The 20,731-nt window shown below is 47.9% G+C and overlaps 1 protein-coding gene across 10 annotated transcripts in view; it reads right to left on the reverse strand.

The window, feature by feature from the left end:
* The window catches only part of frmd4a (FERM domain containing 4A), an 83,772-nt gene that overhangs the window by 10,169 nt on the left and 52,872 nt on the right, over positions 1–20,731 (reverse strand). For 7 of the 10 annotated variants that reach the window (XM_028958011.1, XM_028958012.1, XM_028958010.1 and 4 more), the window contains exons 2-14: positions 15,414–15,479; positions 10,630–10,724; positions 9,260–9,352; positions 7,957–8,041; positions 7,442–7,498; positions 7,322–7,344; positions 6,380–6,463; positions 5,944–6,009; positions 5,786–5,843; positions 5,586–5,672; positions 3,665–3,741; positions 1,990–2,131; positions 1,352–1,493 (exon numbers count right to left, since the gene is read on the reverse strand). In XM_028958011.1, coding sequence (XP_028813844.1) covers positions 1,352–1,493; positions 1,990–2,131; positions 3,665–3,741; positions 5,586–5,672; positions 5,786–5,843; positions 5,944–6,009; positions 6,380–6,463; positions 7,322–7,344; positions 7,442–7,498; positions 7,957–8,041; positions 9,260–9,352; positions 10,630–10,724; positions 15,414–15,479 — 1,075 coding nt within the window. Of the gene's footprint in view, positions 1–1,351; positions 1,494–1,989; positions 2,132–3,664; positions 3,742–5,585; positions 5,673–5,785; positions 5,844–5,943; positions 6,010–6,379; positions 6,464–7,321; positions 7,345–7,441; positions 7,499–7,956; positions 8,042–9,259; positions 9,353–10,629; positions 10,725–15,413; positions 15,480–17,743; positions 17,767–20,731 lie in introns of those variants that run through there. The other 3 variants (XM_028958015.1, XM_028958007.1, XM_028958014.1) reach the window with 2 other exon arrangements.

The following is a 20,731-nucleotide window of genomic DNA, read 5'->3' on the forward strand; positions in this document are numbered from 1 at the left end:
ACACACATACAGTATTTAGGGGCAGTGGTGGCCCAGCGGTTAAGGAGGCGGCCCCGTAATCAGAAGGTTGCTGGTTCGAATCCCGATCCGCCAAGGTGCCACTGAGGTGCCACTGAGCAAAGCACCGTCCCCACACACTGCTCGCCGGGCGCCTGTCATGGCTGCCTACTGCTCACTCAGGGTGATAGGTTAAATGCAGAGGACAAATTTCACTGTGTGCACCGTGTGCTGTGTATCACATGTGACAATCACTTCACTTTACATTTACTTTAATTGATTAATCTGATTCATTAAGGATTGATTCACCCCTTCCTGATCCAATGGGATTATAGATTCAGTCACGATGATGATGGCAGACATCATTTAAGAAAGCAGAGAGAGAGAGAATTAGAATTAGAGCAAGACACAGAGGATGAGAGAGAGAAAGTGAGAGAGGTAGAGCGAGAAATAAACTCTCCCCCTCATTAGAACCTGCTCTGCTCCACCAGTCCACGGTGCTGACCTCAGTACAACACACCCAGGGGTAATGAGCGTGAACACACGCACACACACATACACAGATAAAAATCCCACCCACCCACAACATTCTTTGCAAAACAGAGGGACGTTGACTCTCCTTTTCCCATCACCCACCCATCCAGTCTCTGTGCTTGGAGTCGGGGTCTCGTCAGGATCAGGATCATCAGCACGTTCCAATAAACCAATTATAGACTCAATTATAAATGAACTGGAACTGGCCACTCACACAGCAGACGACCTTTCACCCCAGAATATCAATACCTATCGACAGCTCTTCTCATTTAATGCAATGTAGGGGTGTGAATTGGCAAGGATCTCACGATGCGATATGTGTCACGATACGATTATATCACAATATGTTGTGATACTGATACTGATGTCCCTGTATCGATACAATATCACCATGCTGTCAATCATTCATACAGGCTCCTCCTCTTTTAAACTTTCTTTATAAAAACATCTTTAAAGGTCATCTTCTTTGTGTCAGAAATAATTACAAACCAACAAAAATCCAGTGGTGGACAGGCAGTGGTGGCCTAGCGATTAAGGAAGTGGCCCCGAAATCAGAAGGTTGCCCGTTCGAATCCCGACCCGCCAGGGTGCCACTAAGGTGCCACTGAGAAAAGCACCGTCCCTACACACTGCTCCCCGGGCGCCTGTTATGGCCGCCCACTGCTCACCAAGGGTGATGTTTAAATGCAGAGGACACGTTTCGTTGTGTCACCATGTGCTGTGCTGCCGTGTTTCACAATGACAATCATGTCACTTTCACATCACTCTAATCAAATATATACAGCATTTATGGTGATGGTGTGTGTGTGTGTGTACACACCTGAGGACAGTAGGCTGCCGCTGCTCCCGCTGATGATTTTTCCTTTGCTGCCCATGTTGGCCAGTTTGGACGTCTTGAGGGTCCCCGTCTCCGTCAGGTCGATGGCGATCTCACTGAGGCTCCGCGCAGCGTGGATCTTAGACTGATGGGGGGAAATAGGCAGCCTTAATACGGGTTGAAATGATGTCAATGTCCTAATTGATCCATCACAATACAGATTCTATTGTAATGACGTTGCTTGGTGATTTTTCTAGTTATAAAGTAGTGCCGGTAGTGACAGTGGCGGCCTGATCTGAGTACAGCGCCGCTCCGGACTCTGAACGCCCTGTCAGAGTGCTCTGTCTGTGCTCTGTCGCTGCATACGACTGGTGTCTCACTGGCGTTCGCTCGACGCCAGTTAACGCTCGTCCAGATTCCGGTACAAATTTACGCCAATAAACTGTTGCATTCACCACGAACGGCAGAAAAACTGCTGGTCCAGGCGAGACCTTAAATCTCATCTCACTAACAGCTATAAAAACATCATGTGAAGTCGTGTAGAGAAACTGATGCGTTGCGTCGTGCTGCATTGATAATCGTAATCGAATCGTGAGAACAGTGAAGGTCCACACCTCTAGCTCCCAAGTCTGGTTCCTCACCTTGCTCTGCTTGCGGTCCAGGTAGAACTGGTGTTGGCTAATGGCCATGGCCCAGATGGATTTGATGAGGGCGGGGCAGGCGTACCAGGTGTGCACGGCGATGCCGCTGTGGCCGAACGTCCTCCGGGTCACCGACGCCCTGCAGTTGGAGCGAAGACCAGACCCCTTTATATTCACCGCCTCCCCAGATGCGCCTCGGCATCACTCACAGGATCCCCGCCCCACGCTTGCAGCATAGCGCTGCACCTCGAGTCCCCATGTAGCACCTCAGAAGGTGAGACGTGTAACATGTGACACAAACAGACTGGAACGAGGAAATATAGATTACACGGTTTATACAGTACGGGCCAAAAGTTTGGACACCTTCTCATGCAACGTGTTTTCTTTATTTTCATGAGGTTGGTAGATTCTCACTGAAGGCATCAGAACTATGAATGAACACATGTGGAGTTCTGTACTTAACAAAAAGTGGAGACCTGACCTCCACAGTCACCGGACCTGAACCCAATCCAGATGGTTTGGGGTGAGCTGGACCAACAAGTGCTAAACACCTCTGGGAACTCCTTCAAGACTGTTGGAGAAGCATTTCAGGTGACGACCTCTTGAAGCTCATCGAGAGAATGCCAAGAGTGTGTAAAGCAGTAATCAGAGCAAAGAAACTAGAATATAAAACATGTTTTCACTTATTTCACCTTTTTTTGTTAAGTACAGAACTCCACATGTGTTCATTCATAGTTTTGATGCCTTCAGTGAGAATCTACCAACGTAAATGGTCATGAAGATAAAGAAAACACGTAGAATGAGAAGGTGTCCAGACTTTTGGCCTGTACTGTATAATACTAGAAAGGACTCTGTTAGTGAATCGTCAGATTCTGGTAGGTTGGACTGAGCACGCGCACACACACACACACACACACACACACACATACTGTGTAATGGAAAGAGAAAGAAAGGGACACCGAGGAGGAGAACAGAGACGCTGATGCCACACACATTGTTGGCCCCACAGTTTACACTGCGGTGGAGATACACACATCCGCACGCGCGCACGTGTGTGTGTGTGTGTGTAGAAGACCACTTCTGACTAATCCCGTCTTCTGAACAGTGGGGTTAAATTTAGCTCACATCGCCCCCCTCTGTAAATAACAGCGTCGGTGAGGAACAGAGAGGCGGGTTCCCAACATCAACATGCGCCGGACTGTTCATGTTGGTTACGACTCCGCCTCCATCATCTGTCCAGCAGAGCCAGGCCTGCACCTATTTTCTGGCCCGGCACTAAAGGGTCCAGTATGGGTTCTGCGGTTCAAGCGGTTCTAAAAACGCTGTTCGTTATTTATACAGTGTGTGACTCCACAGACACGTTCTCATCGTTTCTTTCCACAAAAGGAACCATAAGTGAATGATGGTTCTTCTGGTTCCTGTTCTACTGTTCAATGTTAACATGTGTCCCCTGGAATCGCAGCGTTCCCCGCCTTCCTCCCCTCGACCCGCCCTCTGCTGTTCCAGAGACGCTATTGGGGCTCAGCTGAAGAGAACTAAGGAGCACCGCAAGGAACCCGCACCAGCCAGGTCATCAGAACTCATTACAACCAGAACAGACACCAGAGAGCACAACGGTAGGTTCTGCAGAAGGTTCTATGTGTGTGCGTGAGTAAAGTCTGTAATATAAATTTACCTTCTGGGGTCATGGACCTCCACTGAGAACTTCTTCTCTCTGAAGTAAAGGTTCTCCAGCTGCCTCCATTGGAACACCTGAGGATCGGAGCAAAACAGAACCTCAGCTCCGGTTCTCACCACATCAATCCAGCATTTCTGCAGCGCAGTCCACTCAACACACACACACACACACACACACACACACACTGCAATGCTGCGTCTCCCTGATGCCGTTCAGTGCTCACAGTCGAGAGAGGGAGCGAGCGAGTGAGTGTGTGAAAGAGAGAGAGGAAAAGGGACTGAGGGTAGAGAGAGAACGAGGGGAGGAGACACCATACCCCACCCCCAACCGTCCCATAGGAACACACACTTCCTGCTTCGTGTGTGTGTGTGTGTGACAGTCATATTACTAAACAGAGACAACCTGCATTAACTCTCTCACACACACACACACACGCACACAGTCTCTCTGTGTGTTTTCTACAGCACATGTGTGTATGTGTATGAGTGTGTGTACATGAGTGAGTGTGTGTGTGTGCGTCTTAAAGGTCCGAGAACTTTAACAGCCTGGGAAAACAATCGACAGGAAGAGAGGAAATGCGAACACACACACACACACACACACACACACACACACACAGACACAGTGAAAACAAAGGGCCGTTACTCCATGCGTGTTTGCATGGCGTCTGCGAGGTGAGGGGGGTCAGTCGGGGAGAACTGGAACCAGAACGTTCCGTCCCATCAACACATCAGCACCACTGAACTCCAGCGGCTAATGGGCCGGAGACGCCCCTGCACCAGGGGCACCGAGTGGGCCGCCCCGCACGCTCAGGTACGGAACCTTCATCAGTGAAATAGGAAGAATAAGACGCGCACAAACACACACACACACACACACATGGAGGGATGTCTGGACTGAGTGCAGAAGAATGAAGCGAACACACCGGAACCCTTTACTAGAAACCTACACAGCGTCAATTTATCACTCAAAGAGGCGATTTTAAGAGAAAAATTTACTCTATGGCCAGTGCTGACTTTTCAGAGTTAATTCTACTCAATTTACAGGCAAAAATAAGCCAAATTTCACACTATAAATACGATTTTAGTTTAATAATAATCTACTGTGTAATGGTACATCCTTTTTATTTCTCTTTTTTTCACATATCCATCATACGATGCTATATTACTAAATGCCTGTGACATCAGTGAAATGTGATGTTCGGTTTGGGAAGGACGGGTCCCACCCGAGGCCCGTCCCCATGCCTCATCCCTCATCTTCTGCCCATTAACGAGCCTACTGAACACTGAGCTGAGTAGGATGGATCCCAGGCGGAACATTTCACGACGATTTCCCAGCTTTCCCAACACCGCGGGGAAAAAAACTGTTCTGGTGGGCGGTGGGGCCGTCATATAAAGTCCGCGCCCTGCGTGTGTGTGTGTGTGTGTGTGTTTTACAGCTGAACACATCTGTCTGTGGTATTAACTCCCCGCCCCTCTGCATTAACTCCTTTTCCGGCTTACGGATCATTACGGAATACTGAGGGATGGGGCCAGACGCTGGGAGAACTGGGGGAACTGGGAAGAGTGTGGTGCTCTGTGGTGAGCTTGTGGGGGTGACAGGAAACACTTCAGATGAGTGGCATGCGACTTCAGGCCAACTTCCTGTGTCTCTGAGAAACGTCGAATTGTGGGGCCGCCGTGACCCGCCGGGGTCACCACACGCATTAAAGATACCTCTGCGGCCAAAAACAAATGATCTCAATCCGTCTGGTGACCTCTGACCTGACTCATGTCACCAGCCAAAGGTCAGAGCTGGAGAACATGATGTCATGAGTTGAGGGTGGGTCCTGTACTCATTCTTCTGAGTGTCACCACCCTCTGTTATGGAGTGTGTGTGTGTGTGTGTGTGTGTGTGTGTGCGTGCATGGTGCTCCTACCTTCCTGGGTTTCACCTTGTCCTGATAGTCATACTGAAAGATGCCTTTGTAACTCAGGCCGAGCCACCATGGGATTCCCTGCTTGTCCTGAAAAAAAGAAAAAAAAATTCCATATGAGTGTGTGTGTGTGTGTGTGTGTGTGAGAGAGATGAATGACTCAAGCTGATATTCCCAGACCCTGTGTAGTATTCCTGACCCACCTTCACAGCGTAGTAATGAACTCCATATGTGGGCAGAGACTCCACTATGCTCATGTAGCTGAGAAGGAGAGAGAAGCACACGAACCCACTCAGACGATCAGCATCCATTCTCACGGATGCGGGATTACTGACGATCCCTCATTCACTTATGGTCTTACTTGACAATCGCTTGCCCTCTGGACTGTCCACTCAGCTTCTTATAATGCTCGATGACCCGGTCCTCGCTGTAACACACACACAGATGACAGGAGAGCCATGTGAACAGAGCTGTACGACTGTCAGCTTGTTCCAATTACGAGGGGAAAAACGGACTGCGGTTGCGTAACCTTGCAGATGGGGAGAGAAAGTAGGAGACAGGAAAAGTGTGTGTGTGTGTGTGTGTGTGTGTGAAAGAGAAAAGGCAGTCTGGGGGAATTGAGATTCTTTACCACCCACTCTTTAAAGGAAATTGTGTGTGTGTGTGTGTATCATGCTGTAAACCATGTAGATTTGCTATAAGAGCTATTTGCGTGTAGATAAACGAACGGACGGATACATTCGTCCTGAAATATGTGTGCATATGGTGTAATGGTGTGTGTGTGTGTTTGAACTCACCAGTAAGCCAGTGAAGGGTGCTCTTTAAGTGCTTGTGTGGGTAGAGCTGGGAGTTTCTTCAGGTCCGCCCTGGTGTTGTCATTACTGTGAAACACACAGGACCGTCACACTACAACTCCCAGCATGCACTGGGCAACAAGCTATGCAACCAGGAGCACGTCCCCCGGAATATGGGATGTGGAGTCAGATGCTGAAACTGCTCTTACAACCCAGACCGACAGAAATCCTGGGTGGTGCAAAGCATGTGTGTGTTGGTATTTTTTGGCTCACATTCCTAAGCTCTATAGGACACCATATTTATTTATGTTCCCATCGAGAACAGGAAGTCAGGGTCACCTCCCCCCCCACACACACACACACACACACACACACACAGACAATACAAGAGAAGGCCCAGAGTCTGTGTGTGTGTGCTTGGGATGAGTTAGCCTCAGTGTTGCCAGATTGGGAGGTTATGAACATGACAGTCGAGAATATAGTGAAGTGAATATAGTGAAGTGAAGTGATTGTCACATGTGATACACAGCAGCACAGCACACGGTGCACACAGTGAAATTTGTCCTCTGCATTTAACCCATCACCCTGAGTGAGCAGTGGGCACCATGACAGGCGCCCGGGGAGCAGTGTGTGGGGACGGTGCTTTGCTCAGTGGCACCTCAGTGGCACCTTGGCGGATCGGGAATCGAACCGGCAACCTTCTGATTACGGGGCCGCTTCCTTAACCGCTAGGCCACCACTGCCCCACAGGTACTGACCTGTGGTACTGACGAAGCGTATGTTAGAGTATGCAGCTATTAAATATTAAGATTGATCAGACATCAGGCCCTGAAACCACCAGTTGAAAACCATGGCTTTCATGGCAACACATATTACAGTTCTGATCAGCGGATTCAGCACCAGCGACTGTGTGTGTGCGCAAGACAGAGTCTTAGCATCACCCACCTGTTGAAGTCACCTTTGGCTTCCTGTGTTAAAAAAACGAGAGAAAGATATTTATATATAAATATGTATATATTTATGTAATGGATTATGGATAATATGGACTATGAGGAAATGTCTGACCTGCAGGATGTAGGAGGCCAATTCAAACACCACCTCACTGTCCACTTCAATCAGCTCCTGTAGACAGGGAGGGAGGGGTCATATCAGGGTCACACACACAGCAGAAGAGGGTCTCTTTCATCCTCACACACTCCAGAGGGTCAGGAATGCTGGGAATGTTGTCTCCACTCACACGCACACACACACACATGCACACACTCAGACTGAATTAAGACATGAAACAGACTAAATTGGAGAACTGTTGGGCCCATACATAGAAAAAGCTGCGTCCACAGTCTCTGGCTGTTCCTGTCTGTGTGTGTGTCTGAGCTCAAGTATCAAACTCCCCTCCACACACACACACACACACACACACATGTATCAATAAACACAGATTTGCTTATGGTGCAGATTAAGAGTAAGAGAGTTACACAGAGGTTATCTGAGAAAGTTAGATTTGTCCTCTGGGACGTCAGACAGTATCAAACACACACACACACACACACACACACACACACACACACACACACACACACCTTGTAAATGCATGACTTTGCGTTGAGGAAGAAGAGTTCTACAGTCGCATTGTCTTTCAGGTAGGAAATGCTCTCAATGTAGAACCTGCAAGAAGATGAAGAACATTAATGGAAGGTAAACATGTACACACACAGGAAAAGGGGCGCAGATAATAATGAAATCAATGTTAATAAGTAATATTAATGAGTAGACGAGAAGCAGTGACTGGGTAAATAACACGTGCAGACAATGTGTAGACACTGTCCACCAGAGGGCATCAGACACACACATAACATGTACCCTAACCACCGCCCCCCACACACACACACACCAGCAAACAATGAACTCAGTCGTACAGCTAAAAGTCACATTTAAAACCCGCCCATATCAAAACCATCACATGAATACAAATCATGTGACCATGTCCCTTTAAATCCAACCTTTGCTCGGATCCAATCTAATATCAGTCAGAAAGAGAGAGCGAGAGCAAGATAGAGTGTGTGTGTGCGTGTGTGTACAAGTTGATTAAAATGGTATTGACAGCTGGTTTAATTGGAGCTAGAATGTTCTTAGAATGGAGGCCTGAGCTCCCACCGGTCAATATCTGAGTTAAGTATAGTTTAAACAAGAGAAACCCACACACACCCACCCTGAACAGACAGAGCTGAAGCTCATTGAAGTAATGTTTAAGGGTCGTATCAGGTTTAGGACTAAAGCTACACACATACAAATACAATACATCCCACACCTACTACACAACGTGTTCTTACTCTTAGGGAGGTGTGTGTGTGTGTGTCTGTGTGTGTGTGTGTGTGTTATGACCTCATAAACAAGAATATAAATACAAAGCGTGGCTAAACACACACACAAAACATCTCTTATGTAAGACACACACAAAACAATATGATCTCAGGGGAGAAGTAGAGCATTTATGACACACACACATCTCCCTAAGAACACAGTAACCTCTGAAAGGGAACTGGGTAAATGTGTAAATCACACATACTCTCACATCACATCACACACACACACACCGCGACAGCCTTCCTAAGAGGATGGGATGGAGTGTTGCCATGGTGACGTGATGGATGTAAGCACAGCAGGTCTGAGAGGTGAGATAATGAGAGTAGCACAAGCTCCTGATTGGTTGGACGGGTTCCACGGCGGGCATTTAACACCAGGGTCTGTGTAAGTGCTGCTCTGTTACTGACCTCGCTGAACAGTTTCAATTAAGAAACACACACACACACACACACACACACACACACACACACACACACACACACACAGTTTTACTCAAAGAACTCTGGTGTTTATACACACCGGACACAGAAGTACAGCACAATGGGTCCAGACTTCTTGGGGAACTCGTGCTCCAACACACGCCGGTCCAGCTGCAGCCAGCTGAAGTGACCCCTGGAATATGACAAAAAATCCCATCATCATCATCAGCTGAATCATTGTTATCTCTTTGTATGTCTGTTGTGTTAATTGACTGTCAGATTTGACTTTCCATGGTATATGCGTGTGTGTGTGTGTAAGAGAGAGAGACTGCGAGTGTGTGTATGTGTGTGAGAGAGAGACTGCGAGTGTGTGTATGTTAGAGAGAGAAACTGCAAGTGTGTGTATGTGTGTGAGAGAAAGAGTGTATGTGTGAGAGACTGCAAGTGCATGTGTATGTTAGAGAGAAAGAGACTGCGAGTGTGTATATTAGAGAGAGAGAGACTGCGAGTGTGTGTGAGAGAGAGACTGAGTGTGTGTCTATATTAGAGAGAGAGAGCCTGCAAGTGTGTGTGAGAGAGAGACTGCATGTGTGTGTGTATGTTAGAGAGAGACTGCGAGTGTGTGTATGTTAGAGAGAGACTGCGAGTGTGTGTGTATGTGAGAGAGAGACTATGAGTGTGTGTCTATGTTAGAGAGAGAGAGACTGCGAGTGTGTGTATGTTAGAGAGAGACTGCGAGTGTGTGCATGTTATAGAGAGACTGCGAGTGTGTGCATGTTAGAGAGAGACTGCGAGTGTGTGTGTGTGTGTGAGAGAGAGACTATGAGTGAGTGTCTATGTTAGAGAGAGAGAGAGAGAGACTGCGAGTGTGTGTGTGTATGTTAGAGAGAGACTGCAAGTGTGTGTGTGTGAGAGAGAGACTATGAGTGAGTGTCTATGTTAGAGAGAGAGAGAGACTGCGAGTGTGTGTGTGTATGTTAGAGAGAGACTGCAAGTGTGTGTGTGTGAGAGAGAGACTATGAGTGTGTGTCTATGTTAGAGAGAGAGAGAGAGAGAGAGAGAGAGAGAGACTGTGTGTGTGTGTGTGTGAGAGAGACTGCGAGTGTGTCCATATTTATGTGTGTAGCTGGACAGAGACAGACAAGCTATTTGTCCCTCTGACAACCATGACACCATCAGCGTCTAGTCCCTGGTGATAGCCGGCTGCTCCTTGGGGTCAAAGGTCAGCAGAGCGCCGGGATTAAAAAAAAAAAAACCTGACAGATATCAGACTCCCTGACCCTTTAGCCCCAAATAAATACAGTTGAAATGAGAGCCTCTGTGTGTGTGTGTATGTGCGTGTCAGACATGTCACAAATGTGGAGGAAACCAGTGGCCTGTTGGGTGACGGGGTCAGGGGTCATAGACCATCCTGCTGCTTACACAGATCTCCTCATTCCCATAATCCTCCCTGACCGCTCGCACACTCACGTCTCGTCGGTGTAGGATATGCCAAAGTACTCCTTCTCCTTCAGGTTGAAGTGGGACGCCACCAGGTCCAGAAGGTCCTTGGCCATCAGTTTAGGCTGAAGGAAGAAAAAAAAAAACTGTGAACATGATATACCTGCAGGATCCATAATTCTGGAATATTTGCCAAGTTTCCAGTTCATCCAGACCATGTCCACAACAGGGGTGTCATGGGGCTCCAAGCAGAGGGATGATATAGATCAGGGTCGGCAACCCAGAAAATAAATCGGAATTTCATTTGGTGTTTTTTTTATTCGTTTTTGTCAAAATATGCGTCACAAATGCCACTGTCCTGATTCCTATGAGAACCTCCGACTCAGATGAAGGTACAGCGGCGTCCTCTGCATGGTGATGTGCTACTTGCGCTTTTTGTTACGCTGGTTTTGACCCCGTTTGACCAAAACTTCGCCATCGCACCACTCCAAACGAAACGGATTACACAGAACCTGTGCGCTCCATGCTCAAATACTGCAACGTTGTGGTAAATCCAGCCTCGCTCACCCCGGACCCGGCTCTTCTGGGATGTCTGCGAACGTGCACCCCAGCACAGCTCCTGACCGCCGCATGTACAGCAGAGCCAAAACTTTGGACACCTTCTCAATGACCATTTACGTTGGTAGATTCTCACTGAAGTCATCAAAACTATGAATGAACACATGTGGAGTTCTGTACTTAACAAAAAGTGGAGACCCGGCCTCCACAGTCACCGGACCTGAACCCAATCCAGATGGTTTGGGGTGAGCTGGACCAGCAAGTGCTAAACACCTCTGGGAACTCCTTCAAGACTGTTGGAGAAGCATTTCAGGTGACGACCTCTTGAAGCTCATCGAGAGAATGCCAAGAGTGTGTAAAGCAGTAACCAGAGCAAAGAAACTAGAATATAAAACATGTTTTCACTTATTTCACCTTTTTTTGTTAAGTACAGAACTCCACATGTGTTCATTCATAGTTTTGATGCCTTCAGTGAGAATCTACCAACGTAAATGGTCATGAAGATAAAGAAAACACGTTGAATGAGAAGGTCTGTACTGTATGTCTACTGGTATATGCCGGGCAAACCACCGTTTCACAAGCAACACACTAGTCTGGCCTTTTTAGACATGGGATGAAAATACAAAGTAAAATGCAATACGTGCAGCGTTATCGAGTCCAAGTGGCTCTTTGAGTGTTACCTTCCACAGTCCACAGTCACCTCCTAAGAAAGCTTCCTCGGACATGTGGAAGAAGTCATGGCAGTCCAGCAGAAATGTGGGCATGGAGCCCTCCACCTGGTTAATCGTGACTCCGCTTCTCCCATACGGACACAATACCGGCCAGAATATGGTCAGGTGTTCCACACAGGGACCTCTGCAGCGCCCTTACGCAGTACGATGGTAGCGAGTGGGGTTTGAACCTAGGACTTGGTGGGTGAGTGTTTCACACCAGTAGATCTCCACTCGGTCCGGCATCCACATATTTCACTGGAAAAACATCAGTATTCGGGGGAACCCGTAATTGGGAGAAGTTCTGAAGTTCTCCGCGGGTTTGCTGCGGTGACTCTGCACTTTAACCGAGCCGCAGCCGAGAAGGAGACGGCCTTGCTGCAGTAGCCCCGCCCCCTCCAGACACAGACGCCCAGACAAGCAGCTCCGACCTCGGCGCTGCATGGGTGAAGTCACGTCTGCGGAACGTTCACACACACGCACGCACACAATCAATCCCGACAAGCCCAAAAAGCTGTGTGTGTCTGTGTGTGTGTTGTCCGTCCCTCTGCACGGCGGTTGACCGCGGGCGTGTCCCTCTTCTGGAGGACCTCGTCTTGTGGCATCAGCTGGAAAAAGTGCACGCGAACACACACACACACACCTCACGATCACGTGAACTTGTGCTCTCCGGGTTCTAAAAACAGCCAGTCATGTGACCATGTAATGAATTAAGGATCATGCCGAGGAAGCGGGCCGTAGATGCGCAAACACACACACACACACACACACACACTCCTGGCTGCTTCCGCGTGTCCTGTTCTGCTCTGATTGCTATTTTGGTTGGGCTCGGCTCTCTGCGGGCCGCTTCCAATTGACCGCCGCGGGCGGCGACAATAAGCGCTGACGGCACCGGCCACGCCCTCCGCGGCTAAAAACAGCCCCCCACATAAAAAAACTGGAGCGAATGCAGAGTTACGGCCGAGACTCGGGGCAGAAACGGAGTCTGGATGGGAGAGGAGGGCGGGATGGAAACGGTTTTAACATCCACGATTACAACCGGTTTTCAGGAGACACACACACACACACACACATTACTAAACTAAATACAGGGTGGGACATTTACATGGATACACCTTAATAAAATGGGAATGGTTGGTGACATTGAACACATTTTATAAGTGGTCAGAAACTTGTAAATAACTCAGAATAAAGTTACGTTAAAACCAAGCACACCATTGTTTTTCTTGTGAAATTACCAATAGATTTGATGTGTCACATGACCCTCTTCCTATTGAAAAAACAAAAGTTGGATCCAAGATGACCGACTTCAAAATGCCCACTATGGTCACCACCCATCTTGAAAAGTTTGCCCCCTCACATGTACTAATGTGCCACAAACAGGACGTTAATATCACCAACCATTCCCATTTTATTAAGGTGGATCCATATAAATGGCCCACCCTGTAGTCAGAAGGTGTGGAAAAAACAAGATCGCTGTAATATGTGGAACATACAGAGAGAAGGAAGTGTTTCAGTAGAGCAACCTCTGTGAATCTCATAAAATTAACATTTATTAAAATTCATGTAAATTAAAATCAATTAGTACCATGTACCTGTGTGAAGCATATTGGTGTTTCCCCTCTGGGCTCCACAAGTTCGCTTATTTTTGTGCCAGTCGGTCAGGCATCTTGCATTTGGGAATCCCGACCGATTCATGAATTAATGAGGCTGAACTAATGAGGGCGGGGCTTGCTGCTGACACGGCATCATTAGTATACATTTTCATACATTAACGCAGCCTCACGCTGAAGAATGATGGGACACGGCCCTGATGGCCCAGTCGGGGACCAGAGTTCAGTAGGAATCGTAACGACAAGTTGGTTCTCCCCGTTATCTCCCCTGGGTCTCAGATCTGGTTCTGGGGCGCAAACTTGCCTGAAAAAGGCTCAGAAGCATCAGACACCAGAACATCTTCAACCAGAACCCTGAGTATGAATTAATTTCACTTCAAACGGTTCGGCCCCGCCCACTCACTGGGGGAGGGGAGGAGCCACATTCTAATGCCAACACGCACACACATGCAGACAGAAACCCATGGGGATGGGCGGAGCTTCTAAACCACATCCATACTCCCCTGAAGCAGAGAGCCACAGCACACACGCGCGCCCTCCACACCACCGCGTCACCCCTCCTGAAGATCCAGCAAGCATCCGGAAAGGAGAAAAAAAGAAATGTGGAAAATTAAGTCAAGGACGACCAGTGCAGAGCTTGCGGCGAAAGAACCCGTACAGGCCAGTAGGACACCGCCGGATTGAAATAAGAGCCCCGACTACAGACGCGCTGGGTGTAGGCGTGATGTCATCGGCCAGCGCACGGCAGCATGAAGATGAGACGCTTCAGGAAGGTCTAATTAATGAGGTGAGGAAGAGGAAGGGCACCGAGGACAGGAGGGCCCTAATGGGGCCAAGAGGCGCAGCAGGATGCGCCGTCCTCGCTGTGTGCGTGTGTGTGTGTGTGTGTCCCAAAGCAGGTAAAAGGCGTTCCACAAAATAGCTGAGGGAGAGAAATAAGATCAGGCCAACTGAGAACGGGAAGGAAAGGAGGAGAGAGACTGACCTGACACCCACACACACACACACACACACACACACACAGACACACACACCAGGCTGTGTTTATAGTGAAACAGGTATGTATAAACACTGGTGTTACACACACGCACACACTCCAACCCGTACCCATAAAACCGTCCATCCGTAAACACACAACTTCCTCATACATCCATCTCCTTTATAACTTCCTGGAATATTTCCACAAGGTTCTGTGGCTTTTTCCGGAACGATCCATGTCCGATTTGAGTTTGTACTGTTGCCGTTACCCGGGTAACGATAGCATCCCAAGTGTGAAATTAAAATACAGGAAAATTCTCAACATGCACATCAGCCACTCATTACAGAACAATTAAAGAATCATCACATTCCCTCCTGCTACTTACTAACCTAATAACACGCGTGTGTGTGTGTGTGTGTGTGTGTGTGTGTGTTGGGGGGGGGGGGGGGGGGGGGCTGACAGACTGAATCTCTGCTTTTGTCTGTAATTGGTGGTTTTGGGGATAGTGGCGGAGGGGAGACGGATTTGAGACGTTATGGAGTCGTCATGGTGACGGGGAGCAGCGGTGGGGGTTGTGTTGTGACCGGGGGTGATGGGGAGTTTAGTGAGGGGAACCAGATTGGGGTCGTTATGGAGACCAGAGCGTCCATGAGAGTCTCTGTGATGCTGACGCTAACCTGAGCCGACACTGACCTCCTTACACACACACACACACACACACACACGCAATGCAATGCAAATACATGCACCCGACACAGCAAACAAAAACTCTCATGCACATTTACATATACAAATGTACACACAAACTCAAATGCCGCTGCGATCACACACATTCCTGCAGATCTGAAAATACAGGACAGGCCAAAATTTTGGACACACCTTCTCATTCAATGTGCGTCCTTTATCTTCATGACCATTTACGTTGGTAAGTTTGTGTGCATGATATGGACTCACCTGCACAAGGAGCTCCAGCTTCCTGTCATCCAGGAGATGGACCTGACACCGCCGTCCCTCCGTCATCTGGAGAGAGAGAGAGAGTTTCATGTCAGTTCGGAATGTATATATGTGTGTGTGTGTGTGTGATGGTCACAGAGAGGACACACACGCAGACACACACTCTCTCAAACGCAGTATTTCCACACAATACGCAGTTCAAATATCATTTTCATGTTCAAGAGTTCAACAGAAGTCCAGTCCAACCACTTTTTAATGGCGTGTGTACTCAGCAGACACGGCCAAGTAGAGAAATAAATGTTCTGGTGAGATGTTGGTCATGAATGGTGGGGAGTTTGGTGGTCTGGAAGAAGTCGACTTCACGTCCATCAAAACCCCACAGAGCAGCTCAACATCATTTTACACAAACAGCCTCACACACCACTGTCATCTGTGTGTGTGTATGGTTACAGTTCTATGTTGGATTGTTTGGTCCTGTGTTGTATGGTTCTGTTTTTGGCCATGTTGTGTTGTGCTGTTTGGTCCTGTGTTGTATGGTTCTGTTTTGGGCCATGTTGTGTTGTGCTGTGCTGTATGGTTCTATGTTGGATTGTTTGGTCCTGTGTTCTATGGTTCTGTTTTGGGCCGTGTTGTGTTGTACATTTCTATGTTGGATTGTTTGGTCCTGTGTTATATGCTTCTGCTTTGGGCCATGTTGTGTTGTGCTGTATGGTTCTATGTTGGATTGTTTGGTCCTGTGTTGTATGGTTCTGTTTTGGGCCATGTTGTGTTGTGCTGTGCTGTATGGTTCTATGTTGGATTGTTTGGTCCTGTGTTATATGGTTCTGTTTTTGGCCATGTTGTGTTGTACATTTCTATGTTGGATTGTTTGGTCCTGTGTTGTATGGTTCTGTTTGGGTCATGTTGTGTTGTGCTGTACGGTTCTATGTTGGATTGTTTGGTCCTGTGTTATATGGTTCTGTTTTTGGCCATGTTGTGTTGTACATTTCTATGTTGGATTGTTTGGTCCTGTGTTATATGCTTCTGCTTTGGGCCATGTTGTGTTGTGCTGTATGTTTCTATGTTGGATTGTTTGGTCCTGTGTTATATGCTTCTGCTTTGGGCCATGTTGTGTTGTGCTGTATGTTTCTATGTTGGATTGTTTGGTCCTGTGTTATATGGTTCTGTTTTTGGCCATGTTGTGTTGTACATTTCTATGTTGGATTGTTTGGTCCTGTGTTATATGCTTCTGCTTTGGGCCATGTTGTGTTGTGCTGTATGTTTCTATGTTGGATTGTTTGGTCCTGTGTTATATGGTTCTGTTTTTGGCCATGTTGTGTTGTACATTTCTATGTTGGATTGTTTGGTCCTGTGTTGTATGGTTCTGTTTGGGTCATGTTGTGTTGTGCTGTATGGTTCTATGTTGGATTGTTTGGTCCTGTGTTGTATGGTTCTGTTTTTGGCCATGTTGTGTTGTGCTGTATGGTTCTATGTTGGATTGTTTGGTCCTGTGTTATATGGTTCTGTTTTGGGCCATGTTGTGTTGTGTTGTGCTGTATGGTTCTATGTTGGATTGTTTGGTCCTGTGTTGTATGGTTCTGTTTTGGGCCATGTTGTGTTGTGCTGTGCTGTATGGTTCTATGTTGGATTGTTTGGTCCTGTGTTATATGGTTCTGTTTTTGGCCATGTTGTGTTGTACATTTCTATGTTGGATTGTTTGGTCCTGTGTTGTATGGTTCTGTTTGGGTCATGTTGTGTTGTGCTGTACGGTTCTATGTTGGATTGTTTGGTCCTGTGTTATATGGTTCTGTTTTTGGCCATGTTGTGTTGTACATTTCTATGTTGGATTGTTTGGTCCTGTGTTATATGCTTCTGCTTTGGGCCATGTTGTGTTGTGCTGTATGTTTCTATGTTGGATTGTTTGGTCCTGTGTTATATGGTTCTGTTTTTGGCCATGTTGTGTTGTACATTTCTATGTTGGATTGTTTGGTCCTGTGTTGTATGGTTCTGTTTGGGTCATGTTGTGTTGTGCTGTATGGTTCTATGTTGGATTGTTTGGTCCTGTGTTGTATGGTTCTGTTTTTGGCCATGTTGTGTTGTGCTGTATGGTTCTATGTTGGATTGTTTGGTCCTATGTTATATGGGTCTGTTTGGAGCCATGTTGTGTTGTACTGTATGGTTCTATGTTGGATTGTTTGGTCCTGTGTTGTATGGTTCTGTTTTGGGCCATGTTGTGTTGTGCTGTACGGTTCTATGTTGGATTGTTTGTTTGTGTGCTGTATGGTTCACATGTTCTCGTGTTCCTCATCACTGTAGCTACTGCATGAAGACCAACACTCTGCAGTCATCACCTCATATCTGCTACTCAACAGTCCAGTTCCTGTTTTGGTTCTGCAGAGCACCGTTCGGTTGTTTGTGAGTGTATCCATCATTTAGACTCCTTTCTTACTCCGTCCCCATTGTCCCTTTCTGTTTTCCAGGAAAGAGAACCAGAAGGAGGGGATGAAAAATCATGTTTCATCTCCCCGTCTCTGATGTGGTCGGACCTCCAGACCACGCAGAGTTCTGCCGGCTACAGGAAGTCCCCACGGAACACAAACAATGGAGGTGATAAAAAAAAAAAAAAAAAACGCTTGATGGGTCACATTTCCTCCACCAGTGAAGGGGACGTGGTGGGAGGGGCGAGGCGGGCGGGGCGGGGGTCGTTCCTGGCCGAAACAAAACACACCCACCCAACACGGCACGAGCAAAACACTGCAAAGCTCTGGCAGAACCGGGTCGAGAGGCCGGAGGCCGAAAGAATGGCGGAGCCGGAGGCCGGGAGAGTAAACAGATTACGCAACGAGGGACAAAGGACCCTCACACACACACACACACACACACACACTCGCCGTCCAAACACCACGAGACCCTGCAAGGAACCAGGGAACCTGGGCTTTAAAGAGCGGCCTGGTGATGAATTTCACGTGTACCCGTCACCCTCCCCTCCTTTCACACACACACACACACATACACACAAAGCCAACAACGGTACCGGAATACGCTCTTTTGTTTAGTGACATACGAGACGTGAAAAAAGAATCATTGGTAATGAAGGGTGTTCTAAAGGAACTGTTCCCGAGGCCGGGTCTACTATTTAATTCATGTAAAATATCCCAATATCCACTTCTGGAGACCTTCACGCCGTTCCTCACGGCTCAATGCAGAACCAGTTTGTTTGCTCGTTATCATATTGTTTTTTGGGGAGAAAAATCAATACATTAATAGAATATGATACTTCATCTTCTAATTTTTGCCCATTTATTGTACTGCACATTGTTTTCATCTCCATACATTTATGGACCTATGCACATTCTTCCATATGTTTATACCCAGTTGATATATTTATTTACAAAGTATAACCAAATTCCACAACTTGTACAATAACACTTACACACGTCCTTGCACATTGTTGTTGGTTTTTTCTACACTGTACTTGAGAGACACCGTCTACCGGAATCAAGTTCCTTGTACGTGCTTGCACTTACTTGGCCAGTAAATACGAATTCCGATTCTGATCATTAATATTAATACACTGATAACGACCTTCCCTACCGCTCCGGCCACGGTTAATACGAATCCTCTATTATTCCGAGAGGTGGGGGCGGGGTTCCCCTGACAGCCCTGTGATAGACCGTGGGCGGGTCCCTGCAGAGGCGCAGCCAGGTGTCACGTCAGCTGTGGGCAAGTGTGACTACCAAGGAGGCGTGTGTGGCAGGACAAAGGCGAGAGAACATCTCACCAAAAAAATGGGAGCTTGGTCACGTGACGAGACCCCCAACGGAACGAGGAGATCACCTCATTAGCCCGGTCAGATCAGCACGCCGCGTTCCCGGGGTCAGATTAATTTCCCCACCCGAGATTAGCGGGCGCTAAAAGCCTCCGGAAAGTAAATCTGCGGATCGGAACAGCTGGACGTTCTGCAGGAGGCACGTTCTGCGCTGAGAAGGTCGGCCCTATCGTCATATCAACACCACGGCGTTCCGCTCCATTCACAAACTGGTCGTCAGAGCCTAGAGAACCATGAGCGCACACAGCAGAGGAAAAGGCGAAAATAATCTTGGTGTTAGAACCGAGCCACTTGCACTAGGAACCAGCTCGGAAAATCTGAGCGTTAGAACCAGGCCTCATACAGCAACGAATTGGAGAGCATCAGAGCCTGGAGAACGCTGGGCACTGTAACCAAGTCACACACAGCTGGGAAGAGGCTAAAAATGGAGAACCCAGAGGTCTAGAACACGATCTTGCAGCAGGAAGTGTTAAAACACAGCAGGAAATGAATGAATGTCTGAGTCCGAGCATTAGTACCATGTCTGACAAAGCTAGAATTTGTAGAACTTCTGAGGATTGTAGAGAACCCTGAAGTTTGAAACTGGATCAAACCTGGCCTTAGAACAGGGTATGACAAAGCAGGAGCCTAGAGAACTCTCAACATTAGAACCAGGTCTGACAGCAGGAAATGGCTATATTTTAAATAGCAGGGCCTCAAGAACCCTCAGTATTAGAACCAGGTCTGATTAGAACCCTGATTCTTAGAACTGAGTCTGATAAAGCAAGAAATGGCTAAATATAGGAGTGTAGAGAACCCCCGAGCATTAGAACTGGGTCTGACATGGCAGGAAATGGGCAAACATCAGAGCCTGGAAAACCCCGAGAACCGGGTCTGAAATGGCAGGAAATGGCCGGACACCAGAGCCTGGAGAACCCCAAGAACCGGGTCTGACAAGGCAGGAAATGGCCGGACACCAGAGCCTGGAGAACCCCGAGAACCGGGTCTGACAAGGCAGGAAATGGCCGGACACCAGAGCCTGGAGAACCCCGAGAACCGGGTCTGACAAGGCAGGAAATGGCCGGACACCAGAGCCTGGAGAACCCCGAGAACCGGGTCTGACAAGGCAGGAAATGGCCGGACACCAGAGCCTGGAGAACCCCGAGAACCGGGTCTGACAAGGCAGGAAATGGCCGGACACCAGAGCCTGGAGAACCCCGAGAACCGGGTCTGACAAGGCAGGAAATGGCCGGACACCAGAGCCTGGAGAACCCCGAGCGTTAGAACCGGGTTCTGAAGCTCACGCGAACCCCGATCACAGCATGCGCGTAATGCGGTTCGAGTGAAGACTGGTCTCCGGTGCCAGAACCGTATCGTTCTCCGGAACCGCCGCCGCTGCAGCTGCAGGAACCGGAGGTTCTACCGCGATGGAGGGAAAGCGCCGGTTAACGAGGAACTAGACACGAACCCGACTGCGTCTGCGCAGGCGCAGTACACCAGATCCCGCTGTTTACTTCTTACAAAAAAAAAC

Source organism: Denticeps clupeoides, chromosome 17, assembly GCF_900700375.1.
Source record: "Denticeps clupeoides chromosome 17, fDenClu1.1, whole genome shotgun sequence".
Classification (NCBI taxonomy): Eukaryota; Metazoa; Chordata; class Actinopteri; order Clupeiformes; family Denticipitidae; genus Denticeps; species Denticeps clupeoides.